The 23,078-nt window shown below is 34.1% G+C and overlaps 1 protein-coding gene and 1 non-coding gene across 2 annotated transcripts in view; one reads left to right on the top strand and one right to left on the bottom strand.

The window, feature by feature from the left end:
- Positions 1 to 23,078, top strand: part of DACH2 (dachshund family transcription factor 2) — an 800,915-nt gene that overhangs the window by 341,123 nt on the left and 436,714 nt on the right. The window contains exon 3 of the mRNA XM_055565321.1: positions 9,636 to 9,748. Within this exon, the coding sequence (XP_055421296.1) occupies positions 9,636 to 9,748 (113 nt within the window). The remainder of the gene's footprint in view (positions 1 to 9,635; positions 9,749 to 23,078) is intronic.
- Positions 17,069 to 17,175, bottom strand: LOC129640532 (U6 spliceosomal RNA). Its single transcript, XR_008708888.1, has one exon. It is a non-coding gene; the product is annotated as a U6 spliceosomal RNA (small nuclear RNA).

The raw sequence follows: 23,078 nt of genomic DNA, 5'->3' as shown, positions 1-23,078 counted from the left end.
TCCCCATTGTATATTCTTGCCTCCTTTGTCAAAGATAAAGTGTCCATAGGTGTGTGGGTTTATCTATGGACTTTCTTTCTTATTCCATTGGTCTATATTTCTGTTTTGGTGCTGGAGAAGACTTCTGAAAGTCCCTTGGGCAGCAAGGAAGTCAAACTACTCAATCTTATTGGAGATCAACCTTGACTATTCACTGGAAGGACTGATGCTAAAGCTGAAGCTCCAATATTTTGGTTATCTGATGAGAACAGACAACTCATTGGAAACGCTCCTGATACTGAGAAAGATTGAGGGCAGGAGAAGAGGGTGTCAGAGGTTGGCATGTCTGGATGGCATCATCAGTGCAATGAAAATGAACTTGGATAAACTGCGGGGGGTGGTGAGGCACAAGGAGACCTGCATGCTGCAGTCCACAGACATTACTGGGTGACTGAACACCACCACCACCATACTGTCTCATGACTGTAGCTTTGTAGTATAGCCTGAAGTCAGGAAGAGTGGTTCCTTTAGCTCCATTCTTTCTTAAGATTGCTTTGGCTATTCAGGGTATTTTGTGTTTCCATATGAATTGTGGATTTTTTTTTGTTGTTGTTGTTCTAGTTCTGTGAAAAATGCCATTGGTAATTTGATAAGAGCTGCACTGAATCTGTATTTTGGTTTGGGTAATATAGTCATTTTCACAATGTTGATTCTTCCAATTAAAGAAAATGGTATATCTCTCCATCTGTTTATGTCATCTTTGATTTCTTACATCAGTATCTTATAGTTTTATATATACAGCTCTTTTGTCTTCTTAGGTAGATTTATTCCTGGGTATTTTATTCTTTTTGTTGCAAAGGTGAATGGGATTGATTCCTTAATTTCTCTTTCTGATTTTTCATTTTTAGTGTATAGGAATGCAAGTGATTTCTGTGTATTGATTTTGTATCCTGCAACTTTACTATATTCAGTGATTAACTCTAGGTTTTTTTTGTTAGTATCTTTAGTACTTTCTATATATAGTATCATATCATCTGCAAACTGCTACATGTAAAAGAATGAAATTAGAACACTTTCTAACACCATATACAAAGATAAACTCAAAATGGATTAAAAACTTAAATGTAAGGACAGAGACTATAAAACTCTTGGAGGAAAACATAGGCACATAATTTTTTGACATAAATCATAGCAAGATCCTCTATGACCCACCTCCTAGAGTAATGGAAATAAAAACAAAAATAAATAAATGGAACCTAATTAAATTTAAAGGCTTTTGAACAGCAAAGGAAAACAAAAATAAGATGAAAAGACAACACTCAGAATAGGGAAAATTAATTGTAAGTGAAGCAACTGACAAAGGATTAACCTCCAAAATATATAAACAGCACATGGACCTCAATATTAGAAAAACAAACAACCCAATCAAAAAAATGGACAGAAGACCTAAACAGATATTTCTCCAAAGCATACTGGAGTGGGTTGCCATTTCCTTCTCCAGTGCAGGAAAGTGAAAAGTGAAAGTGAAGTTGCTCAGTCCTGTCTGACTCTCCACAACCCCATGGACTGTAGCCTACCAGGCTCCTCCATCCATGGGATTTCCCAGGCAAGAGTACTGGAGTGGGTTGCCATTGCCTTCTCCGAAAGAAGACATACAGATGGCTAATAAAAATATGAAGAAATATTCAACATTGTTCATTATTCAGTTCAGTTCAGTCGCTCAGTCGTGTCCGACTCTTTGCGACCACCTGAATCGCAGCACGCCAGGCCTCCCTGTCCATCACCAACTCCCAGAGTTCACTCAGACTCATGTCCATCGAGTCAGTGATGCCATCCAGCCATCTCATCTTCTGTCGTTCCCTTCTCCTCTGGTCCCCAATCCCTCCCAGCATCAGAGTCTTTTCCAATGAGTCAACTCTGCATGAGGTGGCCAAAGTACTGGAGTTTCAGCTTTAGCATCATTCCTTCCAAAGAAATCCCAGGGCTGATCTCCTTCAGAATGGACTGGTTGGATCTCCTTGCATTCCAGGGGACTCGCAAGAGTCTTCTCCAACACCACAGTTCAAAAGCATCAATTCTTCAGTGCTCAGCCTTCTTCAGAGTCCAACTCTCACATCCATACATGACCACAGGAAAAACCATAGCCTTGACTAGACGGACCTTTGTTGGAAAAGTAATGTCTCTGCTTTTCAATATGCTGTCTAGGTTGGTCATAACTTTCCTTCCAAGGAGTAAGCGTCTTTTAATTGCATGGCTTCAGTCACCATCTGCAGTGATTTTGAAGCCCAAAACAATAAAGTTTGACACTGTTTCCACTGTTTCCCCATCTATTTCCCATGAAGTGATGGGACTGGATGCCATGATCTTCGTTTTCTGAATGTTGAGCTTTAAGCCAACTTTTTCCCTCTCCACTTTCACTTTCAACAAGAGGCTTTTTAGTTCCTCTTCGCTTTCTGCCATAAGGGTGGTGTCATCTGCATATCTGAGGTTATTGATATTTCTCCCAGCAATCTTGATTCCAGCTTGTGTTTCTCCCAGTCCAGCGTTTCTCATGATGTACTCTGCATATGCAAATCAAAACTAGAATGAGGTATCACCTCACACTGATTAGAATGGCCATCATCAGAAAATCTACAAACAATAAATGCTGGAGATGATATGGAGAAAAGGAAACCCTGTTGCACTGTGATGGTAATGTAAATTGAAACAGCCACTATGGAGAACAGTATGGAGATTTCTTTAAAAAGTAGGACTAAAATTTGCATATGACCCAGCAATCTCACTACTGGGCATATACTCCAAGGAACCATAATTGAAAAAGACACATGTACCCCAGTGTTCATTCCAGCACTCTTTACAATAGTTAGGACATGGAAGCAATCTAGATTTCCATTGACAGATGAGGGGATGAAGGAGTTGTATTACATATATACAATAGAATATTTCTCAGCAACAAAAAGAATGAATTCAAGTCAGTTCTAGTGAGGTGGATGAATCTAGAGCTTTTTCTAGAGTGAGATGTCAGAAAATGGAAAAAAAAAACAAATATTGTATATTAACAAATACATATGGAATATAGAAAAATGGTACTGATGAACTATTTGTAGGGCAGCAATAGAGACACAGACATAGAGAACAGACTTGTGGACAAAGCGGCAGAAGGAGAGGGTGGGATGAATAGAGAGATAGCATAGAAACATACATTACCATTTGTAAAATAGATAGCCAGTGGGAATTTGCTGTACGATGCAGGAAGCTCAATGGGTCCTATGTGACAATCTAGAGAGGTGGGATGGTGTGGGGCATGGGAGGGAGGTTCTGGAGGGAGGGAGACATATGTATACCTATGGCTGATTCATGTTGATACATGGTAGAAATCAACACATCATTGTAAAGCAATCATTCTCCAATTAAAAATAAATTTAAAACCAAACAAAATTGTGTCTGACTGTGAAAAGATACACTTTAGAAGGGGGAATATTTAATTTAGTTTACTCTAAAATTTACTAAGTTTCAGTGATACTATCAGTGTTATCAATGTTCTGTTAATCAGAAAGGAAAGAAGCTGCTAAGAATTCATCATATACCAGCATTTCTGTTTTACAGTCTTTGTTATTTACACCAAGACATTTATTATAATTCAGTCAGTTTATGACAAAAAGTAAATGTGTTTAAAATTGTTAACAGCGGGCCTAGAGCACATTTAATTTAAATAGGGAGCAGAGTCAAGCAAATTAAGTATAAAAATAGCTTCACAGTTATACAATCAAGTAAGTAGTCAACCCCAAAATTGTCTGTCACATAAGATTTCTATTTTTATTGAAGGACAAATAGAAATTTAGCATTAGCAAATGAATTAAACATCCCTATTTAAAATGATTGGCTCAGGAAGTTCCCCTGGACAGAAAATGGCAACACACTTCAGTATTCTTGCCTGGAAAATTCCATGGAGAGAGGAGCTTGATGGGCTGTAGTCCTTGGGGTCACAAAGAGTCAGACATGACAGAGCATACACACAATCATAAGATTAATGCTAAATACGAATTATTCTACATGATCCTTGATATAATATGTGACCCTAGCAAGGGGTCTTTTCCCTCATCCCATGAACACCCTTATGTTAAAGAAAATTTCCTAAACTTTGCTAACTCTAATGGAATGATGGTATTGATGCTTTTAATATATTCAAATTTAAGTTTTGGTTATGCTTATAAGAAATGAAAAAGGGAGTAAATGGTAACGGAATATATATGATCTTGACTCTAGTATTTTTTTTGTGTGTGTTGAAATCTTCTGGAGACTTGATGAGCCACACTTTAAATTCCCATAAACCAAGAGCTGATTGATGCTCAGTTTAACATAAGCACCATTTTATGAGAGTTGCCATAGTGACCAGTTTCCGGTTATCAACTTGAACAGTTTCATATATGATTAATGTTAACCACCAATTTTTCATGTATAACTTTTTCCTGGGTGCTGAATTGGTTGCTGCTGCCTTTGATCTGGTTGGGAATACAATCCAATGCAATAGTTAGACAAGTGATCAGTTTGCTAACACTGAAAGAAGATGGATTTAGGTTGCTGTGAGATCAGAGTTTGTTTCTCCTCATCAACACTGAAAGGTCAGGTAGAGTTTAATTACTGTTGGCATCCTTGAAATGTTGTAATAAATGTGAGACCTTATAGATTATTATTAATCCATGATGCAGTTAAAAGTCTTATTGTTCTGAAAGAAAGATTCTTATTTAATTTAATAAGCATATTGAAAAAAAAAGCACTTTACAGTCAGGTAAACAACACCTTCAAAGCTAATGTCATCCTCGGCTTTCTTGGCTTCTAACATAGTTGAAAAAAAAAATGACACATTTAGGACTATACAGTGGGATTTTATTTTTTTATTATTATTATTTTTTATTATTATTTTTTTCTGTTTTTTTTATTTAATTTTATTTTTTAAACTTTACATAATTATATTAGTTTTGCCAAATATCCAAATGAATCCGCCACAGGTATACATGTGTTCCCCATCCTGAACCCTCCTCCCTCCTCCCTCCCCATTCCATCCCTCTGGGTCGTCCCAGTGCACCAGCCCCAAGCATCCAGTATCATGCATCGAACCTGGACTGGCAACTCGTTTCATACATGATATTTTACGTGTTTCAATGTTCTAATGAGGTGGATGAAACTGGAGCCTACTATACAGAGTGAAGTAAGCCAGAAAGAAAAACACCAATACAGTATACTAACGCATATATACAGTGGGATTTTAAATATCAGTGATGGCTCTGAAAAGTGAATCCCAGGTCATGGCTGACAACTCCCACTTTGGGAATCCAACTGCAGCAATCTTTACAAGTTGCTGCTAATGCCACACTTAACTGCCACTATAACTTCAGCAATTTTCTCAGTTTGTCCCAAAATGTTATGAGTGTTTCTTTAAAGAGTAGTAAGCCAAACTTTCATTGAAGAGGATAATATGATCTTGTGACTCCTTGCTAAATCATGTGCTAACTATATGGTTTATATTAAATATATTGAAGGCTCATGAAATCACTAATTAATTCATTAACAAGATTTTTTCTTTGAAATAAAATTACCTTTCTCAATTCTTAGTCCTTGATTCATATACAAATAGCTGATCATACAAAATGAAAATAGCTCCAAGTGAAATTTAATAATCTTAATGAGCAAAGTATCAGTTATGTTACTACAACTTGGAATGGATATCTTACAGACTGTTGACACCAGAAGACCTATGGAATTTCTTTCTTAGGGACCTGTCAACTCTACAGAGTTTGTAAACTCTGATGGTAATCCACTTTAACTGCAGAAAAATGAAATACTCGATACATATTTCAATTTGGTTTATTCTTTAATCTCAGGAAGCTTCGTTACTATTTCATTTCTCCTGAAGAAGTTTACAGAATGAATAGTAAAATACATAACAGGATAAATTGTGTTACAGAATGACCTGGACCCAGAGAAAATCATGATTCTTTGGTATAATTTCCCTCCAAACCACCTATAAATGTTGATTTTAGAAAAATGATGCTCTCAAAGATTTAGCTGAGCTGTTTAATAGGAGCTTTGCTCTTTGGGGGATTGTTGGCCAAGGTCCATAAACTTTTGTTAATAGTGTTCTTGGGTGACATAGCCACTGAGTCATTTGGGTGGAAACTTTAAAAAGGGCCTGTTTTATTTTACAGAGTACAAATAACCTTGTAATTAAACAGAAAACAAATAATTGCGAACAAGCAATTATCATTCAGTTAAAGAGTAATTACATGGTTATTTGTGCCCTGTGAAATAAATCATTACAGAAATTAGTAATCCAATTAATATTTTAGCAGAAACAGGGTGCTGGACCTTTCAACCTATTTGTCATCCAAATAACAATTTTCTAGTTAAACCACCACATGTTTATTTTTTCTTGATTAATATGTAAACATCAGCCTGATGCTAATAAAGCTCTTAGAGATAAGTATGGCAAGATCATCTATCAAGAATAATATTTTCCAACTTTCTACAGTGTCCTCCATAGTCTTTTCTCATGTTGTAAGGCTTGTGTTCTTTGAAAAGTAGTGCAGGAACTTTAGTGCTAGGGATATCTTACTACTGAGGATTATTTGTTCTAAAAGTAAGAATAAATCTATCTTTTAGAATGCTATTGATTATAAAGCGCCTTCACAATCTTGATTCTAATTAATTTACTCTAGGGGCACAAGTCTTCTTTCCACTAATATAAACAAAGGAATCTGGATATGATTTTGTTCACTTATAAGTTTAATCACGTTTGGAAGTATTCATCACACAATCATACTCACTAAAGAATTAATCATAAATTTTAAATAGCAGCTCAAATACACATCTCTATCACTGTACCTTAAGCTCTTCAAAAGCATAAGAAACTATTTTCTAGTGTCTCACAATATATCACTGAACAAATAGACCAAAACCATTGCCCTTGTCAAGCTTACATTTTAACCTCTGTAACCCTGATACCTAGTTTCGATGCCCGACACAAACTGAATGGGCACTTAGTGGATGTTTGTTTATTGGATGTTTGAATAAGCGATGAGGTCATTGCTACATCAAATCATGAGATTGACCAAGAAATTTGGAAAAGAACTGTTTAAATCTCATAGATTCCAAAATATACTGTCAACAACTGGCTCCTAGACATAGAGAGAGCATCAGAAAGAAAGCATAAAGCTCAGTGATTGTAAGCATAAATACAGCACTGAAACTTTTATGCTGGGTGAGTATAAAAAGTTATCAGGTGGGCTTTAATAAAGTTAGTAGGCTTGAATTCTGATAAATAGAAAGACATAGAGAAGCACTTAGAAAATATAGACTTCTCTGTAGTTAACTGCTTAACTAGGCAAACAATTTTGAAATTTTCCTTCCAACACAGTAAAACGTGGTGTGAGACTCTATAGCCAGATCTGATGTTGTCTCCCCTGTGACTATTAACATAAGACTCAAACGTTATAAAGGATTTCCCTGAAAGACAGTAAATATTATAGCAGAAGAAGATGATTGACTATATAGGAGTAGAGTGTCCTTAAAATGATGAACCTATTTATAAAAGCAGATATAAAGACACAGATGTGGAGAATAAATGCATGGATACCAAGGGAGGAAAGGTGGGGTGAGATGAGTTGGGAGAGTGGGATTGACATATATACGCTACTATGTATAAAACAGATAACTAATGAGAACCTACTTAATAGCACAGGAAACTTTATTCAATGCTCTGTGGTAATCTAAATGGGAAGGAAATCCAAAAAAGAGGGGATATGTAGAGATGTGTATATGTAGAGATGGTTCACTTTGCTGTTCAGTTGAAACTAACAAAACTATATTCCAATTAAAAAAAAAAAAAAAGAAAATACAGACTTGAAGATTACTCAAAAAAATAACATGCCTTCTTCTAATGACTGCATATAACCTGACTAATATTGTTTAGTGATCTTGGAATCCTTTAGGACATTTGAAGTAAATAGGATATCTTTCTTATCAGTATTAGGAAGAGTTAGGAAGCCATAAACAGGGCAAGGACAAATAGAATAACAACACTGAATTAAATAAAATAAATTATTGCCCAAACTTGAGTAGAAAGAAGAAGAGATTCAGTTTATAAAATTGAAACATTAAATGAGAAAAATAAATATTTCATACTAGATTGATATACAATATTGATGTATAATAAAAAGAAATAGCATCAGCATGGTAAGTGAAAAATGAACTGAGTAATAGTGCCTCTGTGTAAGGTCAAGGTTGTTAAAAGTTGTCTTCATTTAAAAGCAGTTTGTCTTCCATTGATGGAGCACTTTATTACTGCAAAGTTGATAGAGTGAGATTTAACTTAAATTTCTTTGTGAACAAAAGTCATTTTTTGGAAATGGTCTCTATCAGAACCTTATAAATTTTTGTGGCTTGGGTTATTTAATGTAGTATTTTACAGTGTTTTATGAAAATCCCTATTATTCAGATTTATAAACTACATTTCTACCAAGAAACAGCAGCAATATTTTAGGCAGCATTAAAAATGTTGAAAATATTTGAAATATATTTCATGACTTGAGAATGACTTAGTCCTAATGTTCAATGACTTATAAGTCTCCTTATTGTAGTGACAGGTTCCAAATAATGTATTATGTACACTGACTGTGTTAGAGTACAAGATGGAAGCCTGATACTGACTTTCTATTTCATTATTTTATGGATTAGCTTTTATAACTGCAATTCCTGAACTACTCACACCAGGGTAAAGAATGCAAATAGGTTAGTGTTTTAAGTTTAACGTCAACTCACTTATAAATACCAAGCAATCTGTGAGAAAATACACGGATTACAAAGGTGGTAGGTTTCCATACTAAAGTCATTCCAAGTGAGTACACTGCCAGTTATACAGCTTGGTTTAAATACTAGGTAGGAAAAAAACCTACTGAGGGTAGGGGATCTTTGTTCCTTGTGGGCTGTGGAAGCTGTGGAAATGTTAATAAACATCAGGTCTTATTCTACATTTCAGCTTTCTACCCCTCACCTCTGGCATGCTGAGCAGAGAGTTAATCACTTCACATTCTGTACCATCTTAATTCTGTGAGTCCGTATCTCAGTTGCATGTATTAATACCAGGGATGGAGTGTAGCTTTAAGAGCAGAAGGTAACTTTGGGTTTCTCACAACAGGTAAGAGGCAATGCAAAGTGCTGGCGTATAAATAGATCTAAGCTAGAAATTGATCTCTTATGGTTTTAAAGCTTGCCTTAACTATATTGTAAAGAATCTGCCTGCCAGTGCAGGAGACACAAGAAATGCGTGTTTGATCCCTGGGTTGAGAAGGTTCCCTGGCATTGGAAATGGCAACCCACTTCAATATTCTTGCCTGGGAAATCCCATGGACAGAGAAGCCTGGAGGGCTACAGTCCATGAGGTTGCAGAGAGTCTTGACAGAACTGAGCACACATACAACCATAAGTATGTTGGGAAGCTTAGTAGAAAGAAAAGTATTGGTCTTTTAGTAATAAATGAAAATAGTCTTTAATATAAAATTCTATCATTTTCGACAATTAAACAAAGTTTAGGTGAATGTAGCAAGTGATGGCATTTCCAGAGTGTATTTTAACCTGATCTTTGTCTTTTTCTCCAACAGTTCAAGGCCTGGCAGGCCTCCTAAGCGTTCTTTGGGAGTGTTGCAAGACAGTGCTCGCCTTCTGCCCCATTCAATCCCAGGACTCTTATCACCAGGACTTATCACTCCGACAGGTAATAAAATCCATCCAATGATCAGCCTTGTTTCTTCATACTGCCCAACATTTGAAATAAACTAATATTGAACTAACTGCCTTGTCCTTCAGAGTTTTTCAAGCTCTATTAGAGGTTACATTATTGGATTTTTGAATATTCATGAAAGCAGTTTTGTTACTCCAATGATGCAAATCAAATGGACATGACTTAAAAATTAATTGTCACTTCCTTGTAGGAAATATCTTTCATGGCCATATTGTGTGTATGTACGTGTGTTTTTGTATGTTGAGGGCAGAGATTGGGGGAGGGTTCACTGGCCAAACTAGTATTTTCTCAAAACCTCTGATGGGATGTACTGTACCTGCTTATTGATATGTCTCAATAATATTCTTTTTGTTTTTAAAAGTTCTGGACATCTTTTCTATGTTAATATTCTAGGATAAAATGTAAAAATAATATGTATCATCCCTGGTAACACATTACAATTAGACAAGAAAGTGGAAATAGTCATTGTCTTAAATGATTCACTGTTTTTCATCAAACACTGTGGTAAACACTACTTCCCTAAAAATACGAGTCTTATAAATTAGCACTGAACATTTTTTGTTTTCTAAAAAAAGAAAAGCACACAAAACACTTAAACTTGATTGCTATTTCTGTAACTGAAGCTTTGAAAATCATTAAAGCTACTATATGAAAGAAAATGTAATGATAGTATTATCTTTATACCTTCAATGATACAAAAAATTAAAAAAACAAACACCTACTGTGTTTTGGGTATTAGGTCCTAGGTAATGCAAAATTATATGAATAGCAGTCCTTGTCACATAAGTTCATGTAAACTAATAATTTCATTGAAGTATGATAGAGACTACAATACAAGTATATATAAGGTGCTATAGTATCACAGAATGGTAGCAACTAAAACAATTTATTAAGTTGGGTAATGCTCACAGAGATTTGAGCTATGCCTTATAGGCTGAATGTTTAGCAGATGGATAATAGGAGGGAAAACATCCTCTGAATGTAGAATGTAGATGTACAATGATGAGAAAAAGCCTAGTATCCTAGGGGCAATAGCAATTAAGTGACAGAGACCAAAGGAGAGATTTAAAATGGGAGACTTACAGACAATACAGTTAAAGTTGGGGAAAAAAAAAGTTTGTGAACCTATCATGTTCAGCAGTTTAGGATTTTCCCTGGCAGTAGTTTTCCAAAGTGTCTTTCAAGCACTTTCCTTACTGGCTTACACAGAATTGCAGAAGTACTTCTAGGTTTCCCACTTCTGTCTCAGAATTTTACATGTTCTATTTCATATAGGATTTCGTTCAAATTAAAAAAAAAAAAAACAGTTCTTATAGGTTAAAGGACCACTGATAAGTAAATGAGTAAATGCTCTAAAAACAATTGATGTTGAAGGAAAGTAGCAATGAAGGGAGAAATACCGAGGACCTGAACTAAGGAAAATTCAATAGAGTAAAAAAGAGATTCAGAGTTGCTTCATAATTAGAATTAATCATAGTTGATACTTGATCAAAATAGAGAGTGAGAAGATGAAGTCTAGGATGATTCATGTTATCAGTTGGATGATAATATCATTAGGTAAAATAGAGAATTTAGGAAGAGTCTTTGGGGTTTAGATGATAATTTTTTAGACTTTAAATATTTATAAACAAATTCTGATACAAGAAGAAAGCAGCCCTTCACATATAAATGAATATAGAAGGGATAACATATTATCCCCTGAAATATATTATCATGGATGCTCAATAAATGATAATCTATTTCTTGATTTAAAACACATTCAGTTCAGTTTAGTTCAGTCACTCAGTCATGTCTGACTCTTTGTGACTCCATGGACTGCAGCATGCCAGGCTTCCCTGTCCATCACCAGCTCCCAGAACTTACTCAAACTCATGTCCATCGAGTTGGTGATGCCATCCAACCATCTCATCCTCTGTTGTCCCCTTCTCCTCCTACCTTGAATCTTGCCCGGCATCAGGGTCTTTTCCAATGAGTCAGTTCTTTGCATCAGGTGGCCAAAGTATTGGAGTTTCAGCTTCAGCATCATTCCTTCCAATGAATATTCAGGACTGATTTCCTTTAGGATTGATTGGTTTAATCTCCAAGCAGTCCAAGGGACTCTCAAGAGTCTTCCAGCACCACAATTTAAAAGCATCAATTCTTCAGTGCTCAGCTTTCTTTATGGTCCAACTTTCCCATCCATACATGACTATTGGAAAAACTATAACTTTGACTAATGGATCTTTGTTGCAAAGTAATATCTCTGCTTTTTAAAACACATTGACAGAGCCTAAAATCATTACCATATAATCAGATCTATGTCCTCATCAAAGATGTGTCCTGTGTAGATAAAAGAAAAGAAAGGATTTTATAATTGCCTTGAAGCTAATGTACTCAAGTAAACTTTGGTACCTTATCTGTTGAGGAAAACCTGTAATATATATTAAGTTTCTATTATGCACCAGACATGGGTGTTTTATATGTACTTCATTTAATCTTCACAGTAGGTTCATGAATATTGTCTTCATTTTTCAAGTAAATAATACATGGCTCAGTGTATTTACATTAATTGCTTAAGATTACAAAGCAATTGAGTAACAGAACTGGGTTTCAAACTCAGGTCTTTTAAAGTCCAGGGCCAATACTTTCTCCTCCTCATCATGATGTCTTATAGTACATGTTAAAATCCAGGTTGAGGTATTCATCTGCTCCTAATTTACTTGGCATGTATGCTTCAGCTCCTCCAAGATAATGGAGGCTCCTTCCTTGGGTTAAAACCTTGGCCTTCCTTCCTACAACTTGAATTTACCACAGTGAGAAACATTGGGGGGAAAAAAAGACTCCTCAATTCAAAACCCTTTGCTTGTACCTAGAAAGAGATGATAGAGATAGATAAGGGATTGAGTAGGAAAAGGCATGAATACTTATGTCTAAATGGTAGACAGAAAATCATTTAATAGGGGGAAGAAGAGGAGTCTGCACAGCTCTGTAGTAATTTATTTTCTTAGAATACATTAATTTATTTTACATGCCTAAGGCTATCCTACTCAACTATAGACATATAAGAAAAAAAAAATGCTCTGTGAACCAAGAAGAGATAATTCTGGAATTATACATTATTTTGCATTAGATATACCATTTCACCCCTCCATTAGCAAAGATAATTGAGATAAAATCAATTCTCAATTTAGCTATCAGCAAGTTTCATATTTGATATTATACTTACTATTCATTGCCAGCTTAATTTTCATTAATTTATTTAAATATAATTTTGAAGAATTCAATTGATATTAATATGGTGTGTTATGGGTTGAGAATTATCTTTTTTCTCAAATGATTATTAAAATTATTTCCAATAAAGTTTCAGGTCTTAAGTCTCAACATTTTATGTAAAGAAAGAGATAATATTTTACAGCTGTGTATAATTTTACATAAAACTGAATAATTATCGGTGAGTGTGCTGCTACCTTCTGTTTCAAGGTCATGTCTGGTGAACCTACTTTGAATCCTGCTGAATTTGCCTAAGTAAATGAAACTTGTTTTCCATTTGTTTATATTGTTTATTTGCATTTGTAATTTGAAAATGGGGTCTAAGGGTAATAAAATGCAATGATCACAATGTTCCTTTTTAAATATAGTGATTTTTTTTGTATATTATTTTGCTTTTAAATCCCCAACAACAGTTGCAAGCAAAAACATGCAAGTGAAAAGGTTTAGAAATGGTTAAGTCATCATGCTTAGATTTAAGAAGAGTTCTCTATTCACATAGCTTGACATGTAAATTCTTAACAATGCAGAATAATATTGAATAATGTCAGGTATGCCATGTTGTTTTTATCTGCTTAGCATATGGGTAATTTTTAAAATTTCTATTTTATATGACTTTATTCCTTTTTGATTTGTTTTATTTTCATTTCAAATGTGTTTATTTTCCTCTTGGTCATATTTCCCCTATATAATAGAAACCAATTCATTCAACCCCACTAATTAAAATTTTGAGATAATTCAGGGTCACTATGCTAAAGTCTATGATATCAAATGTATCTTATTTAGCCAGTTAAAAGCATAAATAAAAATGTCTGTGTATATATTGGTATTGAGTTATTAAAATACTTGGCTCTCTGGGTGACTCCAGTGATAAAGGATCCGCATGCCAATGCAGGAGACATAAGAAATGCAGGCTCTATTCCTGGGTCAAGAAGATCCCCTGGAGTAGGAAAATAGCAACCTGCTCCAGTATTCTTGCCTGGAAAATTCCATGGACAGAGGAGCCTGGTGGGCTACAGTCCATGGGGTCACAAGGAGTCAGACACAACTGAATACATTCTGCATTCCATATTCCATACTAAAATACTTGGGAAATTTAAATGTACTTAGGTATCTAACAATTAGTTCAAATAATTTATTTCTATACAAAATAATCAACTTACTAATTACTGATGATAATACTTTTTTCACTGAGATAGGATCCTTAGGAAGTATTCTTGACAATGTTGTCTGATATTCATTTAGAGACTATGTAACTATAGACCCAGAGATATAGGATCTATTAATATCTATCTATTGATTAATATCTATCTTTAGATAAATATATATATGAATTTATGGTTTTCATTTAACATATAATGTTTCTTGAACATCCATTCTGCACCAAACAATATGAAAAAATATTAGAACACATTAAAATTTATTTTGTGAGTCAGAGTTTTCTTAAATTCTATCCAACCTTTTACTGAGTAATTACAAAATGATGAAATTTAATTGTATTTTGCCTTCATATATTGCACTGCTGATATTCTCATCTCATGTCTCTGTCTCTATTTCTTTTTTTTATTTTTTAATTTTTTTAAATTTTTTTATCTTTTTATTTTATTTTATTTTTAAACTTTACATAACTGTATTAGTTTTGCCAAATATCAAAATGAATCTGCTTTTACAATATTGTATTGGTTTTTTTTCTTCATTAAAAAATAAATGTATTAAAGAAAAAGGTTACATGAGATTGTGAAGATAACGTGTAAAGTATTTAACACAAGTTTCACAGCAAGTCCTCTGTAAATGCCAGCCATTCATAGTACCCCACTGTTATTATTCATGCATTCTCATGACTCTTCCTACCACAGTGGACCTACTTGCTCATATAGAGCCCCAACACACATTGACTTCTTTAATATTGTATTGGTTTTGCTATGTATTGTAGAATCTGTACAATAGAAACAATCTTAATTCCTTGTTAGGTCATTAATATATAATAATCCTATTACCTAGTATTTTTTTTTAATTTTATTTTATTTTTAAACTTTACATAATTGTATTTTTTTAAAAATGTTTTGTGTTATAGAGGGGAAAAGGAAGGACTTTTATCCCCATCTTTCTCGGCAAAACTGCAAAAGTGCTAATATCCCTGAATCATACTCAAAGGATGGATTTGTCATAAGTGTCTTTGAACTTTCCAAAAGATGACTACTCCCTTTTCCTTGGCTTATGAACTGGTTCAGACAGACAGATGTGGAATTTGGCCTGAGAGAGATTTAAACTGACACCTTACAAGGAAGTAATAAAGTGCTTCAAATAAAATTTCTATAGTGTTCATTTCTTAAAAGGTAGAAGATTCTTCAGCTGTTTTCTTTTTTCTTTGAGTTCTGTTGTGGTAAAATATTTTTAGGAATTTCAGCTGCCATCTATGTTCCTGGGAAACTGAGCCTATGAATATCCAATCCAGTAATAGTAGCTTCAAAAATCAACTCAGGATTGGCAGAGCTATAAGTAGAATCCTGCCATATCTTCATAGTAATATGTCAATTTTATGACATGATATAATGTCAATTAGCCTGATAGCATGATTGGAATCAGCTTCCCTTTACAAGACATGTTTTGTATAATTACTTAGTTTGATTGCTAAGAAGTGGTCATAAGTAGGACAGAGTGGTCCTAAGCCTTTCTTCTGTGAGTGTAACATAGGATAAATCTATCTAGAAAGAAACAAACCAACCTTTTTAATGGTTGACTTAAAACATTTTTTTCCTGTGACTATTTTTGACTTTTTCAATGATTAATATTGTAAAGCATTCTTCATGTCACACAAATGGAGATTGCTTTTATGTCAAAAATGGTAGTAACAATTATCTCTATTTCTCATGTGCCCAGGAAGAATCATTGGCCTGATTGGAGCCAGAGTTGAATGACTAATATTTTCTAATAGTTAGTTTAGATTACATACACTTACTGTTTCTCTACTAACCAAAAAAGTTAATTTTATCAGTTTAATAACAGGAACTCCATCCATTATTTTAGCTAAATGTGGGTTTCCAAATATTTTTATTTTAACATCTTTCAGTGCTTTTTTCCCTCTGTATAAATATCCTAACCTAAAAAGTGTCCCCACCCACCTTTTTAGACTCCTACCAATTTTTGTACTGCCTTGAAGACATATAGAGGAAAACCCATTGCTTATTTCCAATGTAGGTGGAGGGTAAAACTTGGAATTTAAGCAAACCTTGCAGGATTATGGTGATGATGATGATATGATGATGATAAAAATGTATAGTGCTTTATAAACCACTCTCACATCTTTAAGGTGTGTCAATGTGTATTGTTGTTGTTGGTTAGTCGCTAAGTCCTGTCCAACTCTTTTTGCAACCCCATGGACTAGCCTGCTGGGTTCCTCTCTTCATGGAATGCCCCATGCAAGAATACTGGAGTGGGTTGCCATTTCCTTCTCCAGGGGATCTTCCCAACCCAGGGATTGAACCGGTGTCTCCTGCATTAACAGGTGGATTCTTTACCACTGAACCATTGAGGAAGCCTGTCTATGTGTATGCATGTAGCTAAACTTTAAGTTTTAAAAAGAACAATTTTCAAGGTCCATCCATGTTGTCCCAATGGCAGGTTTTTATTCTTTTCTATGGCTGAGTAGTATTCTATTTTATATGTATAACATTTCTTCATTAATCATTCATCTGTTGATAGGAACTTAGGTTGCTTCCATGTCTTCACTATTGTAAATAATGCTGCAATGAGCATAGGTGTGTAAATATATATTCAAATTAGTGCTTTTGTTTTGTTTGGATAAATATCCAGGAGTGGAATTACTGGATCTTATGGTAGTTCTATTTTTACTTTTTTGAGGAAATGTCATATTTTTTCCAATTAATTCCCACCAACAGTGCACAGGGGTTTACTTTCTCCACATCTTTGCCAATGCTTGTTATTTGTTGCCTTTTTCAAAATAGCCATCCTGAGAGCTGATACTTCATTGTGTTTTTTTTTAATTAAATTTATTTTAATTGGAGGATAATTACTTTACAATATTGTAAAAATATGGACTGTTTCACGAATTTGTGTGTCATCCTTTGGCAGGGGCCATGCTAATCTTCTCTGTATTATTCAAATTTTAGTATATGTGCTGCCAAAGCGAGCACTTAATTTTGGTTTTGATTTGATTAGTCATCATTAGTGATGTTGAGCATCTTTTCACATGCCTATTGGCAATCTGTATGTCTTCTTTTGGAAAAATGTCTACACAGATTTAATTGGATTGTTTGCTGTTTTAATGTGGAATTGTATGCAGTTTTTTGTGTGTGTGGATATTAACTCCTTATCAGATATATCCTTTGAAAATATGTTCTCCCACTCAGTAGGTGGCCTTTATGATTTGTTGATAGTTCCCTTCACTGTCCAAAAGATTTTTGCTTTGATGTACTCCCATGTGTTTATTTTTGCTTTTATTTCCTTTGCCCAAAAAGACATATCCAAAAAAGTATTATTAAACCCATGGTCAAGATCTTATTGCCTGTGTTTTCTTCTATGAGTTTTATGGTTTCAGGTCCTACACTTAAGATGTCAATCCATTATGACTTTACTTTTGTGCATGGTTTGAGATAGTAATCCAGTTTATTTTGCAAGTAACTGTTCAGTTTCAAAACAGTATTTATTGAAGAGGTTGTATTTTCCCCATTGTATATTCATACTGTCTCTGTTAGATTAATTGATCATAAGTGTGTGAGCTTATATCTGGGCTCACTATTCTGTACATTGATCTATGTGGCTGTATTTGTGCCAGTACCCTACAGTTTAGATTACCCTACAGTATCATAGTATAGTTTGAAATCAGGAGTGTGAATATCTCTAGATTTTTACTTTTTCCTCACTATTGTTTTAGCTCTTTGGGGTCATTTGTGCTTCTACACAAATTTTAGAATTTGTATTCTAATTCAGGTTGTAGAATTATTTTTTCTACTTCTATGAAAATGCCACTGGTATTTTTATAGAGATTGCATTGAATCTGTAGATTGTCTTGGGTAGTATCGTCATTTTAACAATATTAATTCTTCCAGTCCATTAACATGGTATATCTTACCTCTTGTGTGTGTGTGTGTGTGTGTGTGTGTGTGATCTTCAGTTTTGTTCATCAGTGTCTTATAGTTTTCAGTAAACAGGTCTTTTCCTTCTTAGATTTATTCCGTAGAATTTTATTCTTTTTGAAGTGATTGTAAATGGGATTGTTTTCTTAATTTCTCTTTCTGATAGTTAATTTTTAGTGTTTAAAAATGCAACATAATTATATATATTAATTTTATATCCTGAATATTTACTAAATCTTTGATGAATTCCAGTACTATTCTGGTGTCTTTAGGATTTTCTGTGTATAATATCATGCCTTTAGGGTCTTTAGGATTTTCTATGTATGTATAGTATCATGCTGTATGCATAGTAACAATGACAATTTTATTTCTTCCTTTTCAATTTGTATTCCTTCTTTTTTTTTTTTTTTTTTTTTTTTTTTTTTTTTTTCCGGTTGCTCTGGCTAGGACTTCCAATACTATGTTGAATAAAAGTGGTGAGAGTGGGCATCCTTGTCTTGTTCCTGATTTTAGAGGAAATATTTTCAGCTTTTCACAGTGGAGTATGATGTTGACACAGTTGACAAGCTGTGAGCTTGTCATATAGGGCTTTTATTATGTCAAATTGCTTCCTCTATACTCACTCTGTATAATTCTTATCATAAATGGATGTTGAATTTTTTAAAAATTATTTTATTGAAATGTAGTGGTTTTACAATGTTTTGTGTGTTTCTACTATTTATAAAAGTGATTTGGTTATACATACATATATATCACACATTCCTTTTCATATTCTTTTCCATTATGATTAATCATAGAATATTGAATATAGTTCTTTGCACTATACAATAGGACCTAGTTATTTGGATGTTGAATTGTGTCAAAAGCTTTTTCTTCATTGATTGAGATGATTATATGATTTTTATTTTTCAGTTTGTTAATATAGTGTATGTTATTGAGTGATTTGCAGATATTGACCCATCCTTGTATCCCTGGGATAAATCCCACTTGAGCAGCTATGTGATCCTCTTGCTGTTTTGTTGAATTAGGTTTGCTAGTATTTTGTTGAAGATATTTGCATCTATGTTCATGAGTGGTATCAGCCTGTAATTTCCTTTTTTTGTGTGATATCTTTGTTAGATTTTGATATCACTGTAATGCTGGTCTCATAGAATGAGATTTTAAGCATTCCTGCCTCAACAATGTTTTGGAATAGTTTGAGAAGGATAAGTGGTAAACCTTCTTTATGTTATGTTTTTTTCTTTATTTTTGTTTTTATTTTCATTACTCTAGGAGGTGGATCAAAAAAGATCTTGCTGTGATTTATGTCAGAATGTTCTGCCTGTTTTTCCCTCTAAGAGTTTTATAGTACCTGGTCTTACGTTTAAGTATTTAATCCATTTTTAGTTTACTTTTGTTTATGGTTTTAGACAATGTTCTAACTTCATTCTTTTACATGTAGCTGTCCTTTATTGCCAGCATCACTTATTAAAGAGACTGTCTTTTCTTCATTGTATATTCTTGTTTTCTTTGCCATATATTAGGTGACCATAGGTGCATGTGTTTATCTCTGGACTTTCTATCCTGTTCCATTGATCTATATTTCTGTTTTTGTGCCAGTAACATATTATCTTGATTACTGTAACTTTGTGGTATAGTCTGAAGTCAGGGGACCTGAATCCTCTAGCTCCTTTTTTATTTCTCAAGATAGCTTTGGCTATTCAGGGTCTTTTTTGTTTCCATAAAAATTGTACAATTATTTTGTTCTAATTCTGTGAAAAATGCTATTGATAATTTGATAGAGATTGCATTGAATCTGTACATTGCTTTGGGTAGTATAGTCATTTTGACAATATCTGTCCTTCCAATCCAAAAACATGGTATACCTCTCCAGAGATTTTAGTGTCATCTTTAATTTCTTTCATTAGCATCTTACAGTTTTCCAACTACAGATCTTTTGCCTCCTTATGTAGATTTATTTTTATTTATTTTCTTCTATTTTGATGTAACGGTAAGTGGGATTGTTTCCTGGATTTCTCATTCTGATCATTCATTCTTAGTGTATAGGAATGAAAGCTGCTGCTGCTGCTAAGTTGCTTCAGTCGTGTCCGACTCTGTGTGACCCCATAGACGGCAGCCCACCAGGCTCCCCTGTCCCTGGGATTCTCCAGGCAAGAACACTGGAGTGGGTTGCCATTTCCTTCTCCAATGCGTGAAAGAGAAAAGTGAAAGTGAAGTCGTTCAGTTGTGTCCGACTCTTAGCAACCCCATGGACTGCAGCCTACTAGGCTCCTCCGTCCATGGCATTTTCCAGGCAAGAATACTGGAGTGGTTTACCATTGCCTTCTCTGATAGGAATGCAAGAGATTTCTGCATATTAATTTTGTATCCCGCAACCATACAAAATTCATTGATAAGCTCTAGTGGTTTTCTGGGAGCATCTTTAGGATATTCTATGTATAATATCATGTCATCTGAAAACAGTGACCATTTTAATCTCTTTCTAATTTTGTTTCATTTTAATCATTTTCCTTCTATCATTGCCATGGCTAGGACTTCCAAAACTATGTTGAATACTGGTGAGAGTGGACATCATCCTCTTGTTCCTAATTTTAGAGAAAATGCTTTCAAGTAGTACATTGTTTGGGAATGACATTTGCTGTGGGTTTTTTGTATATGGTCTTTATTATGTTGAGGTATGTTCCCTCTATGGCCACTTTATGGAGTGTTTTTTTTTTTTTTTTAATTGTAAATGGATGTTGAATTTTGGCTAAAGTTTTTTCTGCATCTGTTGAGCTGATCATATGGTTTTTATTCTTTGATTTGTTAATATGGTCTATCACATTGATTGATTTAAGTATGTTGAATCCTTCCATCCCAGGGTTAAATCCCATTTGATCACAGTGTATAATCCTTTTAATGTGTTCTTGGATTTGGTTATCTAATATTTTTTAAGAATTTTTGTGTCTATGTTCATCAGTGATATTGGCCTATAATTTTCTCTTTTTATTTTGTTGACATCCTTGTCTCGTTTTGGTATACTACTACTAATAAACAGCTTCAATCAAGTGCAACTCTGTGAGACCCTATGGACTGTAGCCTGCCAGCCTCCTCTGTCCGAGGGATTCTCCAGGCAAAAATACTGGAGTGGGTTTCCATTTCCTCCTCCAGGAGACCCTCCTGACCCAGGGACTGAACCCAAGTCTCCTGCATTGCAGGCAAATTCTTTACCATCTGAACTACTTGGGAAACCTTCCACATGAAAGGTTTTGGTATAATTCTTCCTTAAATGTTTGTTAGAATTCACTTGTGAAGACATCTGGCCCTGGAATTTTGTTTGTTTTTTGTTACTATCAGACTCTCTTTTATTACTTTTAATTGATTTATTGGTATTTTCTGTTTCTTCCTGGTTTACTCTTGGGGGATTGTACATTTCTGGGAATTTTCTATGAACTTATTTCTTATAGGTTTTCCACTTTATTTGTATATAATTTTATAGTAATCTGACATTATCCTTTGTATTTCTGTGGTGTCAGTTGTATCTTCTCTTTCATTTGTAATTTTATTGATATCAGCTCTCTTTTTTGTTGATGAGTATGTCTAAAAGTTTATCAGTTCTGTTTATATTTTCAGACTTAACTCTAACTTTCATTGATATTTATTTAGCCTCTATTTCATTTATTTCTGCTCTGATCTTTATGATTTCTTTCCTTTGTTTAACTTAGAGTTATGTTTGTTCTTCTTTTTTTGTTACTTTATGTGTAAGTTTGGGATGTTTGATATGTTTCATGTTTCTTGAGTTAGGCTGGTTTGTTATATAGTTCCTTTATGAACTGCTTTTACCTGCTTCTGCTTTTGTCCATGCTTTTTATATTGTTGTGTTATCATTTCTATTTGTCCTCAGGTATTTAATTTTTTTTTCTTTGATTCCTTCAGTAATGGTTGTTTAGTAGCATATTGTGTAACCTCTTCATGTTTGCTTTTTTTGTAGTCTTTTTTCCCTGAAGATAATTTCTAGTCTTGTAGTATTGTGGCCAGAAAAGATATTTGATGTATTTTCAGAGTTTTTGAATTTAATGAGACATTTTGTGGACCAACACATAATCTGACCTGGAGAATATTCCATGTGTATGTGAAAAAAATGGGTAGAATAGTCTATATATATTTGTTAAGTCCATCTGGTCTAATGTGTCTTTTAAGACAAGTGTTCCTACCTTTAAGACCAGTGTTTCCTTATTGATTTACTTTCTGGATGTGACTATTGATGAAGTAGGAGTATTAAAGGCTCCTACTTTTACTGTACTTTCAGTTTCTCGCATTGTGTCTGTTAATATTTGCTTTATGTGTTTACATGTTCCTTTGCTGGTTACAGATATACTTAAAAATTGTATCATCAATGCTTTGATCATTATGTAATGTCCATCTTGTTTCTCATTACAATCTTTGTTTTAAAGCCTATTTTGATTCATATAAGTAATGCTACCTTGGCTTTCTTTTAACTCCCATTTGCTGTAATAACTTTTTCTATTCCCTTATTTTCAGTGTGTGTGTGTTTGTAGATCTGAAGTAAATCTCTTATACACAGCATATATATGAATCTTCTTTTGTATACATGTAGCCACTTTGTGAGGAAATCAACAAATTAATCTGAAATGCAGTACTAGGGTGCAATCTCAAAAACTATAGAATAATCTTGGATCATTTCCAAGAAAAAGCATTCAATGTCACAGTCATCTGAGTCTATGCCCCAACAACTGATGCAGAAGAAACTGAAGTTGTTTGGGTCTATGAAGACCTATAAGACCTTCTGGAACTAACAACCAAAAAGATGTCCTTTTCAACATAGGGGATCGGAATGCAAAAGTAGGAAGTCAAGAGATACCTGAAATAACAGGCAAGTTTGGCCTTGGAGAATAAAATTAAGCAGGGTATGGTCTAATAGAGTTTTGTGAAGAGAACTCACTGGTCATAGTAAACACCCT

The sequence above is a fragment of the Bubalus kerabau genome, chromosome X (genome assembly GCF_029407905.1).
Source record: "Bubalus kerabau isolate K-KA32 ecotype Philippines breed swamp buffalo chromosome X, PCC_UOA_SB_1v2, whole genome shotgun sequence".
Classification (NCBI taxonomy): Eukaryota; Metazoa; Chordata; class Mammalia; order Artiodactyla; family Bovidae; genus Bubalus; species Bubalus kerabau.
The sequence above is the reverse complement of the archived record's forward strand: the minus strand, read 5'-3'. Positions and strand labels throughout refer to the sequence as shown.